At 37.3% G+C, this 22,521-nt stretch overlaps 1 protein-coding gene across 1 annotated transcript in view; it reads left to right on the top strand.

Annotated features, from left to right (window-relative positions):
• The window catches only part of HOMER1 (homer scaffold protein 1), a 139,023-nt gene extending 119,731 nt beyond the window's left edge, over nt 1-19,292 (top strand). Inside the window, exon 9 of the mRNA XM_031935432.1 lies at nt 17,466-19,292. Coding sequence (XP_031791292.1) covers nt 17,466-17,654 — 189 coding nt within the window. The 3' untranslated portion in view covers nt 17,655-19,292. The remainder of the gene's footprint in view (nt 1-17,465) is intronic.
• Nucleotides 19,293-22,521: the final 3,229 nt, after the last annotated feature.

The following is a 22,521-nucleotide window of genomic DNA, read 5'->3' as shown; positions in this document are numbered from 1 at the left end:
GCTGGCTTCTATTTTTAGTTTAGGTCTTAGTTCAGATGTTAATTTCTCTGACTTCCCAATTTACTCACTATGTTACAGTCCCCATACCCCATCCCAGGTATTTTTTTGTAGTATTACTAATTTTTATTTTCCTTTTAGTACTTACCACTATCTGAAATGATCTTGTTTTTTATCTATTTTGTTTTTAAACTATTTATTTATTTTTATTTCAATAGATTTTTGGGAACAGGTGGTGTTTGGTTACATAAATAAGTTCTTTATTAAACTTTTTATTTTGAAATAATTTCAATCTTACAGAAAAGTTGCAAGAATAATACAGAAATTTTTTATATACCCTTTACTTATATTCCCCAAATGTCATTTTGGCTATATTTGCTTTGTTTTATTCTGGATGGCTCTCTTCTCTCTCTCTCTCTTCCTCTCCCTTCTTTTGCCTCCCTCCCTCCCTCCACCCCCTTGTAAGACAGTGGTAAGTATTCATGTATTTGTATCTAAGCACATCTAAACACAGAAAACATAGAGTAAAAATACAGTAGAAATGATAGAAAAGGTACAGTAAAAATACAGTAGAAAAGATAAAAAATTGTATACTTGAATAGGACACTTACCATGAATGGAACCCGTAGGATTGGAAGTTGCTCTGGGTGGGTCAGTGAGTGAGTGGTGAGTGAATGTGAAGACCTAAGATATTACCATACACTGCTGTAGACTTTATCAACACTACACTTAGACTATACTACATTTATTTTAAAAAATTTTTCTTTCTTCAGTAATAAATTAGCCTTAGCTCACTGTAACATTTTAACTTCATAAACATTTAAATTTTTTTAACTTTTTACTTTTTTGTAATAGCTGCAAACATAAACATGTATTCAGCTGTACAAAACTATTTTCTTTATATCCTTAATCTATAACCTTTCCTCCTATTAAAAAATGTGTTTAAAACTTTGTAAACTTCTTTTAAAAAACAAAGACACAAACACATATATTAGCCGACGCCTACACAGGGTCGGGATCATCAATATCACTGTCTTCTACCTCCACATCTTGTCCCACTGGAAGGTCTTCAAGGGCAATAACAGGCATGGAGCTGTCATCTCCTATGATAACATTACCTTCTTCTGAAATACCCCCTGAAGCACCTGCCTGCGACTGTCAGATAATTAATGTTATTTTAAATAAGTAGAAGGAGTACACTTTAAAATAACTTTAAAAGTTTATTATAGTATAGTATAAATACATAAACCAGTGACATAGCCATTTATTTTTATCAAATATTATGTACTATACATCATTGTATGTGCTATGCATTTATACAACTGACAGCATGGTAGATATATCGGCATCACCACAAACACATGAGTACTGCATTGTGCTGTGACGATATGGCAGCTGCTGGGTGATAGGAGTTTTTCAGCTCCCTTATAATCTTATGGGACCACTGTTGCATATGCTGGTCACGGTTGATCAAAACATTGTCATGCTGTGCATGACTGTATTCAGTGGGAACTCTTATACTTCTTATTTGATATACTTGTTCTTTCTCACTTTCTTTTGTGATTACCTCAAGTTAGTAGTGATGTGTCTACTTTGTGAAGTTTCTTTTTCTTTTTTTTTTTTGAGACAGGGTCTCGCTCTGTTGCCTGGGCTGGAGTGCAGTGGCGTGATCTTGGCCCACTGCAACTTCCACCTCCCAGATTCAAGCTATTCTCCTGCCTCAGCCTCCCGAGTAGCTGGGACTACAGGTCCCCGCCACCACGCCCGGCTAATTTTTTGCATTTTTTTGTAGAGATGGGGTTTCACTGTGTTAACCAGGATGGTCTCGATCTCCTGACCTTGTGATCTGCCCGCCTCGGCCTCCCAAATTGCTGGGATTACAGGCATGAGCCACTGCACCTGGCCTTTTTTTGTTTTCAATACATAAAAAAAAAGATTTTGGCCAGGTGCGGTGGTTCACACCTGTAATTCTAGCACTTTAGGAGACCATGGCGGGAAGATTGCTTGGGTCCAGCAGTTTGAGACCAGACTGGACAACATGGCCAGACCTTGTCTCTACAAAAAATTAGCTGGATGTGGTAGCACCTACCTGTGGTCCAGTAGCACCTACCTGTGGTCCCAGCTACATGGGAGGCTGAGGTAGGAGGAAATTTGAGCCCAGGAGGTTGAGGTTGCAGTGAGCCATGATTGTGCCACGGCACTTCAGCACTGGAGACAGAACAAGACCTGTCTCATTGGATAAAAAAAAACCGACAAGATTTTGATTAACTAGTAAATGCCACTTATGAATTTACCTTATGAATTTCCATTTTTATCTTATTTATTCCTGCCTTGTGCTTTGTTTGGTTTTTTATGTTTTAGCATTTTGAAAGGGGATTTAATTCCTTTTTTTCATTCTTTCACTTTTGTTTATATATGTGTTTCAGGCTATTGATCTTCCTCTGATCATTGCTTTAAGTGTATCCCATAGATTCTGATATTTAATGTTTTTATTATTATTTCTGGAAATTCTGTAATTTTGACCTTACTTCCTTTCATACAACAGCTGTATGAAAAGTATAAAAAGTCCCGCCGGGCGCGGTGGCTCAAGCCTGTAATCCCAGCACTTTGGGAGGCCGAGACGGGCGGATCACAAGGTCAGGCGATCGAGACCATCCTGGCTAACACGGTGAAACCCCGTCTCTACTAAAAAATACAAAAAAGTAGCCGGGCGAGGTGGCGGGCGCCTGTAGTCCCAGCTACTCCGGAGACTGAGGCAGGAGAATGGCCTAAACCCAGGAGGCGGAGCTTGCAGTGAGCTGAGATCCGGCCACTGCACTCCAGCCTGGGCGACAGAGCGAGACTCCGTCTCAAAAAAAAAAAAAAAAAAAGTCCCTTAATTTCCTGGTGGAAGGGTCTTTTTAATCTTTTGATTTAGTTATTAATTTCTAGTTCTGTTGCATTGGGATCACAGGGTTTTATTTGTGTAATTTCTATGTTACATAATTTACTGCTACTTTTTTGGTGACCGAATATTTTATCAGTTTTTATGAATGCTCCTTGTGTGTCTTGTGTACATATACTTGGATAGTGCTTTGTGACCCAACTGAAAATATTTTTTAGTAGATAACTCATTCGTGTTTATTGATGTGATTTTTATGTTTGGTCTCAACTCATCATTATGTTATCATTTCTTTTTTTTTTTTTTTTTTTTGTTGAGACGGAATCTTGCTCTGTCGCCCAGGCTGGAGTGCAGTGGCCAGATCTCAGCTCACTGCAAGCTCTGCCTCCCAGGTTTACACCATTCTCCTGCCTCAGCCCCCTGAGTAGCTGGGACTACAGGCGCCCGCCACCACGCCCGGCTAGTTTTTTGTATTTTTTAGTAGAGACGGGGTTTCACCGGGTTAGCCAGGATGGTCTCGATCTCCTGACTTTGTGATCCGCCTGTCTCGGCCTCCCAAAGTGCTGGGATTACAGGCTTTAGCCACTGCGCCCAGCATGTTATCATTTCTGTGTGTGCATTATATTAATAATTTTTATTAATGTGTTAATATGATGTGTTCTTTGCTCTTTTTAACTATCTTTATATTTGCTTTTTAAATATCTCTTGATATTTAAAATGATCTTAATTTTGTTGTAATAGTTACCTTTGAACTTCCACCCCTTTAGAATGCTCCTAGTTACCTGTGTTCATATTTATATACTATCTGGTTTGTTTTTGGGGGAGTTTTTTGTTTGTTTGGTTGGTTTTTGTTTTTGAGACAGTCTCACTCTGTCACTCAGGCTGGAGGCCAGTGGCACAATCACAGATACCTACAGTCTCGACCTCATGGGCTCAAGCATTTCTCTCTACTCAGCCTCCCAAGGAGCTGGGACTACAAGTGTATGCCACCAAGCCTGGCTAATTTTTAAATTTTTTGTAGAAATGGGATTTCACTCTGTTGCCTAGGCTGGTCTCGAACTCCTGGGCCCAAACAATCCTCCCACCTTAGCCTCCCAAAGTTCTGGGATTACGGGCATGAGCCACCACTCCTGGCCTGGTTTGTTAGTTTTTAATGATATCCTTTGACTCTGAACTATTAACATACTTAATAATAATGTGCTTATTCTACTTTCATTTTTCCTTTCTCTTCCTGTTTTTCGGTTGCATTATTTCTACCTTGTCAGAATACTTAACAGATTGTTTTTTAACCATCGTCTACATTTGTTTTAGTCTTTATACATGAAATATATTAAATGTTTACTGTCTTAGTCCTTTTGTGCTGCTATAATAGAAAACTACAATCTGGGAAATTTATAAAGAACAGAAATTTCTCACACTTCTGGCAGCTGGTAAGCTGAGGTCAAGGTACGGGCAGGTTTGATTGTGGGACTGCTTTCCCCTTCCAAGATAATGCCTTGTTGCTGCATCCTCCAGAGGGAATGAATGCTGCCTCCTCACGTGGGGGAAGATGGAAGAGCCAGCAACACTGCAGAGAAAACTTCTTTTATAAGGACCTTACTCCCATTCATGAGGAGAGGAGCCCTCATGACCTAATCGTCTCTTAAAGGCCCCACTTCTTAATAGCATCCCGTTGGCCATTACATTTCAATACTTGAATTTTGGAGGGGACACATTCAAATCATAGCACTCACCATCAGTCCTTTTTCTGAAGTTTCCACGTGATCTCTTGGTTGGATAAAGCTTATCTTCTTGTGGATGGTTGCAAAAGAGCTCATGGATACATATTTTCTGAGATCTTGCTTGTTTAAACTTTTTTTTTTTCCTCATATATTCAGTATTGGGGTGACAGCTTGGCAAGATATTTAATATAAAATCCCTGGTTCATAATTTTCTTTCATTGAATTACTTGAAAATGACACTACATTATACAAGGGTTTTGTATATCTCTTTTGAGAAATCTGATTCTCTTGCCTTATAAGTTTTGAATTCATTTTGCTTGTACGCCCTGAGGATTTTTCCTTTATTTTTAAAATAAAGTTTAAATGATATACTAGAATATTTCACAAAATCCATTGTTGAGGGTGTTTTCCCAGGTACACAGTGGGCCTTTTTAATTTGTATATCCAGGTTTTTCTGTATTTCTAGGAAGTTTTCTTGTATAAAAGTTTTAAATACTAGTTCTGTTCTAATGTGTTGTTTTTCTTCTTCAGGAGCTCCAATTTTATGTAATTTGATTTCTTGTCTTTTGCAACCTCTTTTTATTTTCTCTACTTTATCTCACTTTCATTCTCTAGGATTATTTAAAATAATAAGTAATAATTGAATTAAAAATAGTTTTATTCAAATCTATTTTTCCTTTAGTCCTTATAACTCAGTTTTCATTTCTGATAGATTTTGCCTTTTTCTTCTGTTTCTTTCATGAGTTCAATCAACCTTTCTGTTCTTTGGAGTTCTGTTGGTTTTACCCATTTCTATTCTAAGTTTTTCAATATATAATTCAAACTTGTTTTTAAATGCTTATTTGAGAATATTTAGTTCAGAGTGGAATATTGTGTCAGAGTTTTCTTCTGCTTCATAGTTGGTTTTGGGCAGATTCATCTACTCAAGTGTTTTTAGTATTTTCTATTTTCTATTTCCTTTTATAACAGTTGGTGTAGATGAAGATTGCTTACACATTTGCGTTTTGTGGATAGAATAGCAGTGTGGGGTGGTTTATAAATTGTTAGTTCAAAAACACCCTCTTTTGCAGAGACAATTGGAAGAAAGATTGTATGTCCTTTAATAGTTTGTCTTTGGTCTTAAATTTTCCTTTCTTGCTTCTTTTTCCCTTTAATCCGAAAGATTCCTTTCTCTTCCTTTTATCTTCTGCTCTTTGGAATTGTCTTCAGCGTTTCTCAGACTACTTCCTCAAGTTTTGTTTGTACTGTTAAGTTCCTTTCTTATAGTCTGCTCTGGTTTTCTAGAACTTTTTTTTCAGTATTCTGGCATTCACACTGGTAATGGTCTTTCTCTTTCTTGGGGTTACTGTAGTTTAGTCTGAGGCCTTTTGTTCTCTACTCTTCTGGGCATTGCCCCCACAACTCTGCCTTCCCTTTTGCAAAGGGTTAGAGTTGAGAGCTTGAGAAATACCTCTGCTGGAAATTGATGCTTATATTTTCTAATTAAAGGCAATTTGATGTTTGTATTGTTCTGTGTCTTCTAGTTATGTCAAAGTCATGGAATTTGCACACCTTTGTATAGTTTATACAGTTTGGGGAGGATAGTTGGTAGATTGCAGTATACACAGTCATTGTTACCATGGCTGCCCGGAAATCTATTCTGTTTACCTCTTTATTGCCAGTGTCTTCCTTTTAGAATGTATGTTCTATTAAAACAGGAACCATCTTTGTTTTATTTACTGCTTTATCCCCAATGCCTAGTACACAGAAGATGTAATTGTTGAATAACTTCTTCAAAATGTGTGTGTATGTGTTTTACCCATTTTTCTTTTAAATTATTCATACTTGTCTTGATTGTTTATATTTCCTATTATATAGAAAGTTAACAATCTTATAGGGCAATAATACATCTTATTCATAAGAGCTTAAGATGTATATCAGATGTCGATTTTTCTACAGCTTTTATTTAGATTAAATGATGCAAGATTTAAATTTATAGAAAATTAAAGCTGGATTTGGTACTATAATCTCAGTACTTTGGGATGCTGAGGAAGAAGGATTGCTTGAGACTAGGAGTTTGTGACCAGCCTGGGCAACTTAGTAGGACCCTGTCTCCACAAAATTTTTTTTTTTTTTTTTTTGAGACGGAGTCTCGCTCTGTCGCCCAGTGCAGTGGCCGGATCTCAGCTCACTGCAAGCTCCGCCTCCCGGGTTCACGCCATTCTCCTGCCTCAGCCTCCTGAGTAGCTGGGACTACAGGTGCCGCCACCTCGCCCGGCTAGTGTTTTTTCGTATTTTTTAGTAGAGACGGGGTTTCACCGTGTTAGCCAGGATGGTCTCGATCTCATGACGTCGTGATCCGCCCGTCTCAGCCTCCCAAAGTGCTGGGATTACAGGCTTGAGCCACCGCACCCGGCCCACAAAAATATTTTTAAAATTGACTGGGCATGGTGGTGTGCACCTATAGTCCCAGCTACTCAGGACTCTGAGTCAGGAAAATCGAGGGAGGGGGAGGAAGAGAGAGGGAGGGAGGGAAGAAAGGGAAGGAAGAAAGGAAAGGAAGGAGGGAAGGGAGGGAAGGAAGGAGGAAGGAAGGAAATTAAGCTAATCTGCCCTATTGGTGGTATTTATAATTGTTATTAATTTTCTTTTAATCATTATAGTATTTTAGTCTCTTTAACAAATACAGAGCATAACCTCCTGCCCAGTAGGATTTTATACTTTGTTTTTGCCTTTGTTTCCTTTTATTGATAGATAATATTTTACATATTTATGGGATACATGTAATAATTTTTGCATGTGTAGTCTGTATAATGATCACATCAGGGTGTTCAAGGTATTCAGCTCCTTGAATACTTACTTATCTGTGTGTTGGTAATATTTCAATCCCTCTCTTATAACTACTTTGAAATATACAATATATTGTTGCTAACTATAGGAACTCTAGTCTGCTATCAAACATTAGAACTTATTTCTTCTATCTAACTGTAAATGTATACCCATTCACTGATCTTTTTTCATTTTCTCCTCCCACCGTCACACCTTTCCTGGCTTATGGTAACCATCATTCTATACTCTATGTCCATGAGATCAAGTTCTTCAGGTCCCACTTATCAGTAAGGAGATGCAGTATTTGTCTTTCTGTACCTGGCTTATTTCACTTAACATGATGACCTCCAGTTCTATCCATGTTGCAGCGAATGAAATGATTTTACTCCTTTTTAAGGCAGAATAATATTCCATTGTATATATACCACATTATCTTTATCCATTTGTCTGCTAATGGACACTTAGGGTGATTCCATGTCTTTGGTATTGTGAATAGTGCTGTGATAAACATGCAAGTGTGGGTATCCCTTTGATGTACTGATTTATTTTCCCTTGGACATATATCCAGTATTGGGATTACATGATTGTATGGTAGTTTTTTTATTTTTAATTTTTAAAATAATCTCCAGTGGTTTTTAGTAGTTGTACTGATTTACATTTCCACCATCATTGTGTAAGAGTGCCCTTTTCTCCATATGCTCACCAGCATCTCTTCTTTTTTGTCTTTTTAATGGTAGTTATTCTATCAATTCAATTCTGATGTTATCTAAAAGTAATAATAATGGCCATTGTAATCACAGTAAGATGATAGCTTTTCTTTTTTCTTTTTCTTTTTCTTTTTTTTTTTTGAGACAGCGTGTCACTCTGTCACCCAGGCTGGAGCACAATGGCACAATCTTAGCTCACTGCAACCTCCGCCTCCGAGGTTCAAGCTATTCTCCTGCCTTTAAGCTTCCTGAGTAGCTGGGATTACAGATGCCCGCCACCATGCCTAGCTAATTTTTGTGTTTTTAGTAGAGATGGGGTTTACACCATGTTGGTTAGGCTGGTCTGGAACTTTTGACCTTAGGTGATCCACCTGCCTCAGCGTCCGAAAGTGTTAGGATTATAGGCATGAGCCATCACCTGGCCATAAGATTATATCTTATTTGGTTTTGATTTGTATTTCCTTGATGATCAGTGATATTGAGCATTTTTTAATATACCTGTTAGCCATAATATGTCTTCTTTTGAGAACTGTCTATGTCCTTGGCCTACTTTTTAGTGGAATTATTTGTGGTTTTTTGTTGAGTTGTTTGAGCTTCTTGTGTATTCTGAATATTAGTCCCTTGTCAGATGAATAGTTTGCGAATAGTTTCTCCCATTCAACAGGTTGTCTCTTTGTTGTTTCCTTTGCTGTGCAGATGCTTTTTAGTTTAATATAATCCCATTTGTCTATTTTTGTTTTAGTTGTCTATGTTTTTGAAGTCATAGACATAAAGTCTTTGCCTACACCAATGTCCAGAAGTGTTTTTTAAAATGTTTTCTTCTAGTAATTTTATAGTTTTAGGTCTTACATTTAGGTCTTTAATCCATCTTGAATTGATTTTTACATATGGTGAGAGATAGAGGTCTCACTCTATCTCTGAGGGAAAAACTTTTCCTCCTTCATTATGATGTTAATTGTGGGTTTGTCACTTAGGCTTTTATTATTTTGAGACATGTTCCTTCTATGCCTAGTTTTTTGAGCATTTTTATCATGAAGGGATGTTGGATTTTATCAAATGTTTTTTCTGCATCTATTGATGATCATATTTTTTTCCTTCATTCTGTTGATGTGTTATATCATTTATTCCAATTTCTCTGTGTTAAACCATCCTTGTTTCCTTGGTATAAATCCCATTTGATTATGATATATCATCTTTTTGATACACTGTTGAATTCAGTTGGCTGGTATTTTGTTGAGGATTTTTACGTCTGTGTTTATCAGCGATATTGGCCTATAGTTTTCTTTTTTTGTTGTGTCTTTGTCTGCTTTTTGGCATCAGAGTAATGCTGGCCTCATAGAATAAATTAGGAAAAATTCCCTCCTCTTCAATTTTTATGGAATAGTTTGAAGGGCATTGGTATTAGTTCTTTATTGTTTTGTAGAATTTGGCAGTGAAGCCCTCTGGTCTTGCACTTTTCTTTGTTTGGAGACTTCTTACTACTAATTCAGTCTTGCTACTCGTTATTGGTCTGTTCACGTTTTCTGTTTCTGATTCAAATCTTAGTAAGTTATAAGTTTCCAGGAATTCATCCATTTCCTCCAGGTTTTCCAGTTTGTTCGTGTGTACCTCATAATAGTCTCTCGTAATCTTTTTTATTTCTGTAGTGTGAGTCGTAATGCTTCCTTTTCCATTTCTGATTTTGTTTATTTGGGTTTTTTTCTTCTTGGTCTAGCTAGCGATTTATCAATTTTGTTGATCTTTTCAAAGAACCAAATTTTTGTTTCATTGATCCTTTATTTTTTTGTTTTGTTTTTTGGTCTTTATTATTTCCTTCTGCTATTTTGGGGTTTGGTTTATTTTTGCTTTTCTAGTTTCTTGGGGCACATTGTTAGATTGTTATTTGAAATCTGCGTTTTTGATGTAGGCATTTATTGCTATAAACTTGCCTCTTAGTACTGCTTTTGCTTTTGCTGTGTCACATGGAGTTTGGTATGTTGTATTTCTGTTTTCATTTGTTTCAAGATATTTTTTAATTTTCATCTTAATTTCCTCATTGACCCAATGGTTGCTCAGGAGCATGTTGTTTAATTTTCATATATTTGTATAGTTTCCAAAGTTTTTCTTGGTATTGATTTCTGGTTTTATTTCATTGTGGTCTGAGAAGATAATTAATACGATTTCGATTTTTAGAAATTTGTTGAGACTTGTTTTGTGGCTTAACATATGATCTGTCTTTGAGAAATTTCCATGTGGTAATGAGAAGAATTGTTGTGTAAGATGTTCTGTAGGCCAGGTGCAGTGGTTTACGCCTGTAATTCTAGCACTTTGGGAGGCCAAGGTGGACGGATCACAAGGTCAGGAGTTTGAGACCAACCTGGCCAACATGGTGAAACTCCATCTCTACTAAAAATACAAAAACTAGCCAGGCGAGGTGGCGGGCGCCTGTAGTCCCAGCTACTCGGGAGGCTGAGGCAGGAGAATCGCTTAAACCCGGGAGGCAGAGGTTGCAGTGAGCCAAGATCACACCACTGCAGTCTAGTCTAGGTGACAGAGCTAGACTCTGTCTCAAAAAAAAAAAAAGTCTGTTAAGTCTGTTTGTTAACTACAATCTGTCCAAGGCCCAGTTTAAATACAATGATTCTTTGTTGATTTTCTGTCTTGATCTGTCTAATGATGAGACTGGGGTGTTGAAGTACCACACAAATTACTGTATTGGAATCTATCTGTCTTTCAGTCTAGTAATATTTACTTCATGAGTTTAGGTGTGCCAGTGTTGGAAACATATATATCCTCTTGCTGGATTGATCTTTCTATCATTATATAGTGACTTCATGTTTTCTACTGTTTTTGGCTTAAGGTATATTTTATCTGATATAGGTGTAACTACTCCTGTGCACTTTTGGTTTCCATTTGCATGGAATATCTTTTTCCATACATTTACTTTTGATCTGTAAGTCTTTTTACAAGTAAAATATGTTTCTTGTAAGCAGCATATAGTTGGTCATAATTGTAATCCATTCAGCCAGTCTGTATCTTTTAAGTGGAGAATATAATCCATTTTCATTCTAGGTTACTGTTGATATTTGAGGTTTTGTTCCTGTCACATTGCTAATTGCTTTCTGGTTGTTTTGTTGTTTGTTCCTCCCTTTTTATCCTATTGTTCCTTGTGGTGATTTGGTGTAGTGATACCATTTGAATCCTTTCTCTTCCTTATTTGTGTGTTTGCTTTAACAATGTTTTATACTTTCATGTGTTTTCAGGATGGAAAATGTCATCTTTTCATTTCCAGACTTAGAACTCCCTTGAGCATTTCTTGTAGGGCTGATATACTGGTGATGAATTCTTTCAGCCTTTGGTTCTCTGGGAAAGACTTTATTTCTCCTTCATTTACAAAGGATAATTTTGCTGGATGTAGTATGCTTGGCTAGCAGTTTTGTTTTTTGTTTTTTTCTTTCAACACTATGAATATATCACCCCATTCTTTCCTGGCCTGTGAGGTTTCTGCTGAGAAATGCCCTGTTGGTCTGAAGGGGGTCCTTTTTAGGTGACAAGATGCTTATCTCTTGCTATTTTTAGAATTTCGACTTTAGACAATTTGACTATAATGTGCCGTGGAGAAGACCTTCTTTCATTTTATCTGTTTGGGGATGTCAGAGCTTCCTGTATTGGATGTCTAAATATCTTGGTAGATTTGGGGCATTTTCATCTGGCATTTCATTAACTAGGTTTTCTACCCTTTTGCTCTCTGTTTGCCTCCTGGAACCCTGATAATTTGCATATTTTATGGCCACTTTATGGTGTCCCATATGTCACAAAGGCTTTGCTTATTCTTTTTTATTACTTTTTCTTCATTTTTGTCTATATTATTTCAAAAGACTTGTCTTTGAGTTCTGAAATTATTTTTTCTGTTTGATCTGGCCTATTGTTGAATCTTTTGAATGTATTTTTTATTTCATTAAATGAATTCTTCATTTCCAGAATTTCTGTTATAGCGTGTATCTCTTTAGTAAATGTCTCATTCATAGTCTGAATTATTTTTCAGATTTCTTTGTATTTTTTTTTTTGGAGGTGGAGTTTTGCTTTGTGGCCCAGTCTGGAGCACAGTGGCACAATCGCGGCTTACTGCAACTTCCGCCTCCCAGGTTCATGTGATTCTCCTGCCTCAGTCTTCAGAGTAGCTGGGATTACAGGCGCATACCATCATGGCCAGCTAAATTTTTGTATTTTTAGGAGAGACAGGGTTTCACCATGTTGACCAGGCTGGTCTCAAACTTCTAACCTCAAGCAATCTGCCTGCCTGAGCCTCCCAAAGTTCTGGGATTACAGACGTGAGCCACTGCACCCAGCCTCTTTGTACATTTTTTAGAATTTTCTTGTATCTCACTAAGCTTCTTTAGAATCAATAATTTGAATTATTTTGGGGGGACTTAATGAATTTTGTTTTGATTGGGATGTGTTGCTGCAAAATTATTCTTTTCCTTGGAAGGTGTTTCTCATGTTTGATGTATTCTTACATTCATATCTACATATCTGGTGTAACAGTCACTTCTGCCAGCTTTTAAAATTTGCTTTCATAGGGGAATATTCTTTCCTGTAGATGTATCTATGGTATTGGAGGCACAGGGCACTTTGGCTTTTATTCTGAGTGTGTTCAGTAGCATGGTCTCTGTATGATTTATTTGGCTATAAATAGCATCAATAGTACCTGTGATTTTCTTTGTGGCTTAGGGTCCAGTTATTAGTGGAGGCTGTGGTGAAATTTTGCTGGGGACTAGGACATCAAGTGGGCCAGTCTTTGGACCCTGATGGTGGCAGCAGTGGGCCAAGTGTGCCTGTCCTTAGGCTCCAGGGTGGTGTATGCTTGCACCAGTGTTAGCAGTTCCAGGCAAGCTGATTTTGGGGTCTCCTGGTGTCTTGGAAGCCAGTAGTGGTAGCAGTGCAAGGATTGGTGGGTTCTCTGACCTCTGGGCAACTGGTGTAGTATGGGCGATAGCAGTTGTGGGACAGTCCTCTGTGTCTCGTGCAGTGCATGCTGGTGTTGGCAGTGGCTGCAAAGGGCTGGACAGGCCAGTCTCCAGGCCTGCAGGTGGCATGTGCAGGTAGGTGCCAGCTGTGGTGGTAGCAGCCGGGAAGGTAAGCCCAACCTCATTCCCCTGGGAGGAGTGTTCAGGTGCCAACATTGGTGGACTGGGCTGGGCAGCCCCTTCACTCCCCCTACCCCCCAATTGTATGCTGTTACATGGAGGGGATCAAGGCCAGGCCAGTTAGGCTAGTTTTCAGGCCTCCTGATGGTATGTGCAGGTGCCAGCCATGGTAGGTAGGGGCAGGGCAATCCCCAGGAATGCTCACATTGTTGCTCTGCTGCTCAGGAGGACAGTGCCACCTGCATTGTTAGCAGCCTTGGCTGATGCGTGGGAAGTGTGCACGCCACTTGTCCCTCAGCCCTGACGGTGGTAGCCTGTGCCTTGATGGCACTTAGCCTCAGTGCAGTAGCCTGCAGTCACTTGCACCTAAGCACTGGGTATAACAGCCCATGTTTCTGTTGAGCCTTAGCCACAGCACTGCTGGGCTCTAGGACACCGCAGTTTATTGGAGGTGGGCTCTAAAATGGTGCCTTGCTGCAGCTTAGGTCTCAGGGGTTATGTGGCACCCAGCGCTAGTGCTCTCCCGAGAGCAGTGCTGTCACACAGTCTCCCAGCAGTGTTAGTTTCCAGTGCCTGGAGGGCCAAGAGACTTTCCCATGGCTAGGATTGCAGGATTCATGGTGGAAATACGGACCACCGAGGTTCTCTTACCCTTTATGCATATTGGGGAATCTCAGCTCCCCACCAATCCTGGCCAAGCCGACTTCCTTCTCCTTCCTTGCTTTAGGTATTTCTTGTCAGTTTTTCTGTTGAATTCCAGTGCCCTCTCTTGGATGATCCATTTGTAGTATGATTAGTCACTATTTCGGTTCTTCTTAGTAGAGAAGGCAAGTACAAATTGCTTCTAGTCAGCCATCTTGTATCCTCTCCCACCTTTTAAAAAACTCAGAAGGGAGTTGATGATTCTGGTCTACTGTGCTTTATCAGGGCTGAACTATGCCTCTCTCTAGTTGCCCCTGGTGTGTGCCTTACATCAGTAAAGGAAAAGAGGGAAATAACAGAGCCAAAATGATAGTGAGCAGAAGAATGAGTTTGGATGGAGAATGAAAGGCAAGGCTGGGCATGGTGGTTCACGTCTGTAGTCCCAGCACTTTGGGAGGCCAAGGCAGGAGGATCACTTGAGCCCAGGAGTTTGAGACCAGCCTAGCAACATAGTGAGACCCCGTCTCTACAAAAAAATAACAAATAGAAGGGCAGGAAGGGAAAGGTTGGTTGGAAAATATGAGCAAAAGGTGCTGAAGTTATTACTGTCAGAATATATGTATATAAAATTCTCTCTCTGTAATAGATAGATAGATGATAGATAGATAGATAGATAGATAGATAGATAGATAGATAGATAGATAGATAGATAAAAGGTAGACACCTGAAAAGTGCCACTAACTATGGCTTCTGTTAGGTCTTGGCCCCTGTGCTCTAAGTTGTCTATTCTTGCTCTAGGAACATATTCTCTTTGCCTAAAAATAGACTAGCACCATCAAGCAGTGTATATTAGGTCCCTTTTGTTATCTAACTTGTAAAATTCCTGCAAACAGAGAGATGCTTAGAGTAGGAGATTCATTCTGGAGAGAATAACACAATTTTATTAGCTGAGGGAATTTTGTGTTTTGCTTGCTTCCATTGAAAATGTTTGGCTGTTTCATTGATTGGCAAGGAAACAAGGGAGCCTTTCATTTTTAGGAGGGCTTTAGAGGGCAAGCTGGGTGGTGCCTGGTGAAGTGGGTGTCTGCTAGTGAGTGACATTTGATCTATTTTTATAGTTGGAAACATTCTACCCTTAAGCTTATTGTTTAAGCAGGCAAGAGAGCATGCTGTGCAGTCATGAGTGGAATTTTTACATTTGATCTCAGGATCTGTTTCCTTCATCATAGTTAAAACCTCCATGTGTTTGGCTTCTGAATTTATAAATATTTTATTAGTTTCAGATTCTCTTCTCAATTTACTTATCTTGACCTTGCAGATTATCCAAAGTCAAGAGATTAGAAACATACCTGGCTAACATCTAACAGTCAATAGTTTGAGATTCAATTCCTTAAATTCTTCCTTTAAAAATCATTATAGCTGCTTGATTCCTTTCTTGTATTTTCCCAGGCTCTTGCAACTCATCTGTAGCATCCTTGCTTGAGCCTCGTCAAACCACTGACAAAGATAACTCAGAGTTATTACTTTTTAAATGTATTCGAGCCAATTTCCATGTTTTCTTTTTTGGAGACAGAGTCTTACTCTGTCACCCCAGGCTGGAGTGCAGTGATGTAATTTCGGCTCACCACAACCTCCGCCTCCAGGTTTGAGCCATTCTCCTGCCTCAGCCTCCCGAGTAGCTGAGATTACAGGCGTATGCCACCACGCCCGGCTAATTTTTATATTTTTAGTAGAGACGAAGGGATTCGCCATGTTGGCCAAGCTGGTCTCGACCTCCTGACCTCAGGTGATTCAGCCTCCCAGAGTTCTGGGATTACAGGCGTGAGCCCTGCCCCAATTATTTTTCTTGAAAGTTTAATTTTTACATTGTGAGAAAATTTTAATTTTTAATTTTTTTTTTCATTCTTTATCCAACTTGGGAGAAAAATAAATTTTTGGGAAAAAGTGTCCATAAGTTCAACACCAGAACTATTTTTTATTTCCTATTTCTACATTAATTCCTAGTGTTTGTCCTCATGCATACAAATTTTTACCAGTTTCAGTGAGCTACTCTATATTCTGTTCTTTTCATTTAACATTTACCAGATTGTCTTTCAGTGATCTATTTTTTTTTAATTTCCACTGTCCTTTAGACTTGATTGAATTCCTTTAGAAATTAACATTTCAATGATGTATCAACATTTTGAAACATCTTATTTTCTGAGGCTATCATGTTGTGTAACTAACATCAAGATATTTTCACTGTCCCATATACTTTATATATCTTAATGTAATTTGTGTCAGTCACTTAGTTTCTCTTAAACGTAAAAGTGAGCTTTCCAGAAAGGATATATAACTTTCAATTCATTGCTTATCTGAATTGCTTATTTAAAGTGTAATAGTTAGCTTTCTCCCATTTTTCTCAATCTGATTTTTTAACCAAAATGAAATCATTAGCTTGATTTATGTCATTTTTTTTTTAGACTCACTTTATTATATTTGTCACATTTAGAGACATTTTAAAGGCAATAATAGGCCGGGCATGGTGGCTCACGCCTGTAATCCTAGAACTTTTGGAGGCCGAGGCAGGTGAATCACTGGAGGTCAAGAGTTCAAGACCGGCCTGGCTAACATGGTAAAACCTCGTCTCTACTAAAAATACAACAATTAGCCAGGCGTGGTGGCGCATGCCTGTAATCCCAGCTACTCTGGAGGCTGAGGCAGGAGAATGGCTTGAACCCAGGAGGCGGAGGTTGCAATGAGCCAAGATTGCACCATTGCACTCCGTCCTGGGGGACAGAGTGAGACTGCGTCTCAAAAAACAGCAACAACAAAAAAAAACAAAAGCAATAATAACTTCTAAATAATTTTTAAGTGTGCCAGAGTTTATTCTGTCAAAAAAAAATTGTTTAGTGTTTTTTTTTTGTTGTCATGAACATTTGATTTCCTTTTATCATTTTTTTCCCCTTGGCTTGCAATATATTGGAACTGTTAACTTATAATTCTCTATTATGTATGGTTATTATGTATCTTCACTACAGTTTCTAGCAGATGAGTGATACTCTCTACATATACATTTATTTGATATTGAGGCAAAGTAAAGAATAATTTACATGTTCAGAGGATCCTAAAATCACATTTTAGAGAGTTACTTTCTTGTCTAAATCTTTCTCTAGAGTTGCCAGTAAACAGAAAAAGTTAATTTCTCTCTCTTTCTCTGCCTGCTTTCACTTGTGTTTGCTAATAATTATGCATTAGGAGAAATAGGTGGACAGCAATAAAAATAATATCTAAGTGATCCATAAATAGGTCTTCAAGCCTGTCTTGGTATTTGAAGTACCTAGAGTGTTGCCTGGGACAAAGTAATGAGTCAGTAGATTTTTGTTGAGTAGTTAGAGTGATAATCAAGCCAGTCATTAAAACCGTATTGTTCTCTGGGATGGCCAAGTCTAAAATCTCCTTAAATTGTTCTAAATTAAGATTCTGAAGCTCATCCTGACTGTCAAACTGCATTGATTACCACAATATTGGTAATGACAGAGAGTTGTATTGTTTTCTAAGTGATGAATTGACATATATACGTGTTACACTTTTGTTTCTGAAGGAAGTAGAAATTCGGAACAAAGACCTGGAGGGACAACTGTCTGACTTAGAGCAACGTCTGGAGAAAAGTCAGAATGAACAAGAAGCTTTTCGCAATAACCTGAAGACACTCTTAGAAATTCTGGATGGAAAAATATTTGAACTAACAGAATTACGAGATAACTTGGCCAAGCTACTAGAATGCAGCTAAGGAAAGTGAAATTTCAGTGCCAATTAATTAAAAGATACACTGTCTCTCTTCATAGGACTGTTTAGGCTCTGCATCAAGATTGCACAAAAAAAAAAAAAAAATTGAATATCACTCCTCCAGGAGGAGGATCTTTTGAAAATTGGAATTGTATATTTCACTGTAAATTTTAGAATCCAGCTTGTAGCTAGTTGGGGAAAAAAGAGATGAAAAACTTGAACTACAAATTACCTCCATGTATATTATTGGCCATAGTTAACTGAAAGTTATAAATAGACACTTAATGCAATCTTTTTTCCTGATATTAGCCAATGGGAGAATTAACAATGTCTGGGTCACATCCCCTTTTTGTGTTCAACACAGTGAAGATTATCTGCTTTTTAAATTAATTTATTTACGATATCTAGAGCTGTGTTTTGTGCAAAAACTTAGTGATGAAAGCCTGTCTTTTGTTGTAATCTGAATAATTTCTCAGGATATTTTTGCACTGCTGAGAAGCAGTGCCATTACCAATTAATTCTTGCCAGGAGTGAGAGAGAGCTGTATCTTTAATTGAAATATACTATAACTGGGTGTATAGAGTTCTTCCCTTTTTTGTGCTGGAAGATATTTCACTCTGGTGACTACTCTGGTACACTCTGATGTTCTCTAACCTTGTCTGTTGTATAGTTTACTTTTCCATATTGATTCCATGTATTTATGAGAAGATACTGTCTCCCATTTTATTACACATTTTAAAGCCAACTAACGAAGGCAGCTGAGTCCCTCAGAAATTTTTCTTTTTAAATTTCTAATAAATTTGACACACAGTACTGAAATACAGCAGCCCGTCATTGACGGTCTGGTCTAGCAATGTTAAGTATATTTACAGAATATGCAGTTACATTTATTTATATATTTTGCAAGAAATCTTTTCTGAATGATCAATGCATTTCAATTTACGAATAATAATGGTTATTGGGGAACTGTTTATTATAGATAATTTTAAGGTGTATAGCTATTTTAAAGGGGATCCATTTACATCAAACAGCTGATCAGAGGACTATCTAAATTGTGATCGTGGCAGATAGAGATGGAGTTGTGTGCTCTATCTGGCTCTACACATCAATCACATCTTGATTCAAACCTCACAAGGCAATATTCTGAACTGTTAACTAGGTATTTCAAAACAGGAATTAAATTCAATAGGCTCTTCTCAGTGAACAGGTTTTAATGTTGTTTTGATGTAATTTTAAAAGACTTTTAGCAAACATGCATTTCTTTATATGATATATTTCTTTTATGAAGCTATTTTAAAAGTAAGCCAAGTGCTGTCTAGTCTGCTTATAAAGTAGGAATTGCATCAGAGTACATATATTCTTGCTGTACAATGCCTGTGATGTTGAGGAGGGTTCTTTTCTAAAGTGTATGCTTGAGTATCTGACTCTCTGGAGTCTATAAATGCACTGACTTCTTGTTTGTACCCCAAAATGATCGAATTGTTAAGTACAAAATTAAGCTAATTAACCAATTTGTAACCATTTTTTCACTCATAAACAGCTACTCAATACTAGACAATTTTGTTTTTTATGTATGTGTATGTACGTAAATACATACATATTAATTTACATTAGAGTGAAAAATAAATGGTTTGTTTCTGAAGTTAGTTTCTAAAGTGAGTTTTCAGGTGTCTCTGAAAAATTTATAACAAACAATCATCATGTATTATATGTGCTGTAACATCATGTATGTTATCTCCATCTCTTTTAGGATATTTTCCTCTCCTATTTATTATAGGGAGAATAATTTAGATACACATGCTCAGAGCTGAGATATTTCTCTGATAAATCAGGTAACAAAATGTATTTGATTGATGGAATTTTGAAGTAAATGTGATTTTATCCATCAGTTTCTGAGTAACAAAGAGCACCAAGTTTTAATTTAAATAGGGGATTTAACACTGGGGATCAGGGAGTTTAGTTATGAAGAGTTAAAAAAATTAAAAACCAGTGTAAGCTGTTGAAATGGCAAGTGAATTATTTTAATGATGTAGTAAAATATTTTTAAATTTTGACATAGTGATCATTTAATGAAAAAACTCACCAAAATGTCTCCATTTGAATTGTATTGATAAGGGGGACATATGTGTAATTCAATATATACATATACCCATATGTATATACAGAAAATTATTTTTAATACTTTCCTACTGATATGAAATTTAAAATTGGAAATTTTGTGAGTGTTTTTCTTGTCCAATAGAGCCTAATTGTTTCCTTTTTTAATGATTTAACAATCTCTTGAGGGCTGCACCTTTAAATTCCCAGATTGTCAATAGACATGTACAGTATATGGGATAAGGTGGACACAAGTGCACATATATATAAAATCTTCTTAAGACTTTTAACTATTCATTTACAGTAGGAGAGTATGTAGAAATCATCATCCATAAGTCATAATTAGGTTGTGTGCCTACTGTAGCTTTTTCCATTTCTGTATTATATAAACATTTGCATATTAAAATTTGATTTTTCCCAGAGACAAGTATTATATACTGTATCTATATTTAAATCAAACTGTGGTAATATATTTCTCAGAAAATAATGTTGGGGACTATAGCCTGAACATGTGGACTTGAAGCGACATGGAGGAGGAGGTTGATCCCGTTGTGTATAAGTTAATATGTGATAACTATCGAATCTTGTACAAAAACAAAAATTGAAAAAAAAGAAAAGCAAAAATACAGTTTTTATTTTGAAATACATTTGTTCTCTGGAGAATGTACTTTATCTTTTTTTCCTCCAGTCTTTTACAGATATTTAAAAGCATTTAAATGATGACAGCATTTACTTAAATCTTTCAGGTGCTACTGGATTTTGCATTAGTGTGTTATGTTGTGAAATCCTAACTTTGACATAAAAGGTTTTATAAGTATTCCCCTGCCTGGAAAGTTAGTTTTTGTTCTCCTCTCTCTCTCTTCCTCTTTTCCACTTTCTTTCTGCAGACTAAAACATGCTCACGAAGTTGCATCTCTCCTTGTCTCTATAGAAGATCTCCAGTACCATCATAGATTTGATGTTCTGCTGTCATTGAACTGTTGGGAAGCAGTTAGAGGAAAAACTCACTTTTTTTTTCAGGTGGAAATAAAAGGAACACTCAAAATTAAGCCACCACCACCACTACCTTTAAAAACTAGTTTCTTTGCCCTGTTAAAATTAAATGTATTCTTTAACATGTGGGCTACAGTCTCCCATGTTTTTATTTAACTCTGAAGTATATACACTTCAGTCACTTATCTCCTTGTGGTCTTGATTTTGTCAGTACTGGAATGGGAGGCAGGTTGGCAGAAAGTTTGTTTGATGGCAGTGGATTATTATTGTCGTTTTAATCATTGCATTTATTTGATATCAAATGATTTTGACATCCTGAAATTCTGTGCTTGAAGTCATGAAATGGTTTTCATTGAATTTTTGCTTCCTAAATGTATAGCATGAAGTAAATTAATTTATACAAAATCTTGAAGAAACATTTTGGGTAAGAGGTAGTTGAGATTGACACTTTTAGAAAATTTCTCAATTTCTAAATTTAGAAATTACTAGAAAAGGAAAGGATGTGTAATTCACCTTACTCCAAATTGCGAAAGTGTATTTTTCCTAATATTCATGTCAAATTTTACGTTAAAATTTTTATGATAGTTTTTCTTCATGAGAAACTGATATATAGATGTCACGCAAATACAAGCAAAGTTAGTGAATTAAAGTAGTGGGTACTTAGCATTTTTTGTTTATATATTACCTAGTACAACAGCTAAAAATCATATCCCAGAAAACTAAAAAACTCAATCAGCACTGCACTGCCTAGTGGTTTCTGCTTAGTACACTAAATAGAAAAAAAAAAACTTAAGTGATTTTTACGAAAAACATGAACTAAGGAGAAATTGCGTCTGGACTAGAATAGACAGAAGGCCACAAACTCCTAGTCGACTTCTTGTCAAATCTCTGATCTCTGTAAGGACCTCTTCTTTAGGTTAAAGGACACACCGCTCCTTGGCCTTTTGGCTAAGATCAAGTGTAGGTTAAAGGACACATTCCAGAAAACACCAATATTATATGTGGGTGGGAAGAGGATATTTATTGTGAAAGCAGATGCAGAAAAAAGAACAGGAACATGCTGCCTTCAGTTTTTATCTAAGACATATTAGGATGGCCAGAGACAAAGACCAACTATCTCCTACCTTGCTGCTGCTTTTAACCAAACAGACTGAGATGGCACTAATGAGTTTCAGAGACTTTCAGAAAACCCTGTCACGTGTCTTGTCAGGATTTGTAACCCCATATAAGACACGTGACATTCAGAACTCACCATTTTGTGGGGTTTTGACCTACTTTTTTTTTTTTTTGAGATAGAGTCTCACTCACTCTGTTGCCCAGGTTGGAGTGCAGTAGTGCCATCTCAGCTCACTGCAACCTCTGTCTCCCAGGTTCAAGCAATTCTGCCTCAGCCTCCTGAGTAGCTGGGACTACAGGCGCCTGCCACCACGCCTGGCCAATTTTTGCATTTTTATTAGAGTCGGGGTTTCACCATGTTGCCTAGGCCACTTTCAAACTCCTGACCTCAAGTGATCCACCCGCCTCAGCCTCCCGAAGTGCTGGGATTACAGGCCATCCCCGGCCCTGACCTACTTTTGTCAGTTGTTTTCATATCAAATATACCCAGGGATAGAAATATTGCTCTGTTTTCTTCTAACAACATGAAGTGAAGATAATGGGTGCCTAATTATTGCAAATATAAGGCCATTTCTGTAGCACAGAAAAATGTCTTTTGTGTTTTTTTATCAACATTCATGGTTTTTCTCGTTATCTGTGTATTATAACTACCTTACTATATACAC

Source organism: Piliocolobus tephrosceles, chromosome 4, assembly GCF_002776525.5.
Source record: "Piliocolobus tephrosceles isolate RC106 chromosome 4, ASM277652v3, whole genome shotgun sequence".
Taxonomy (NCBI): Eukaryota; Metazoa; Chordata; class Mammalia; order Primates; family Cercopithecidae; genus Piliocolobus; species Piliocolobus tephrosceles.
Note: the sequence above shows the minus strand (reverse complement) of the source record. Positions and strands in the feature narration are given on the sequence as shown.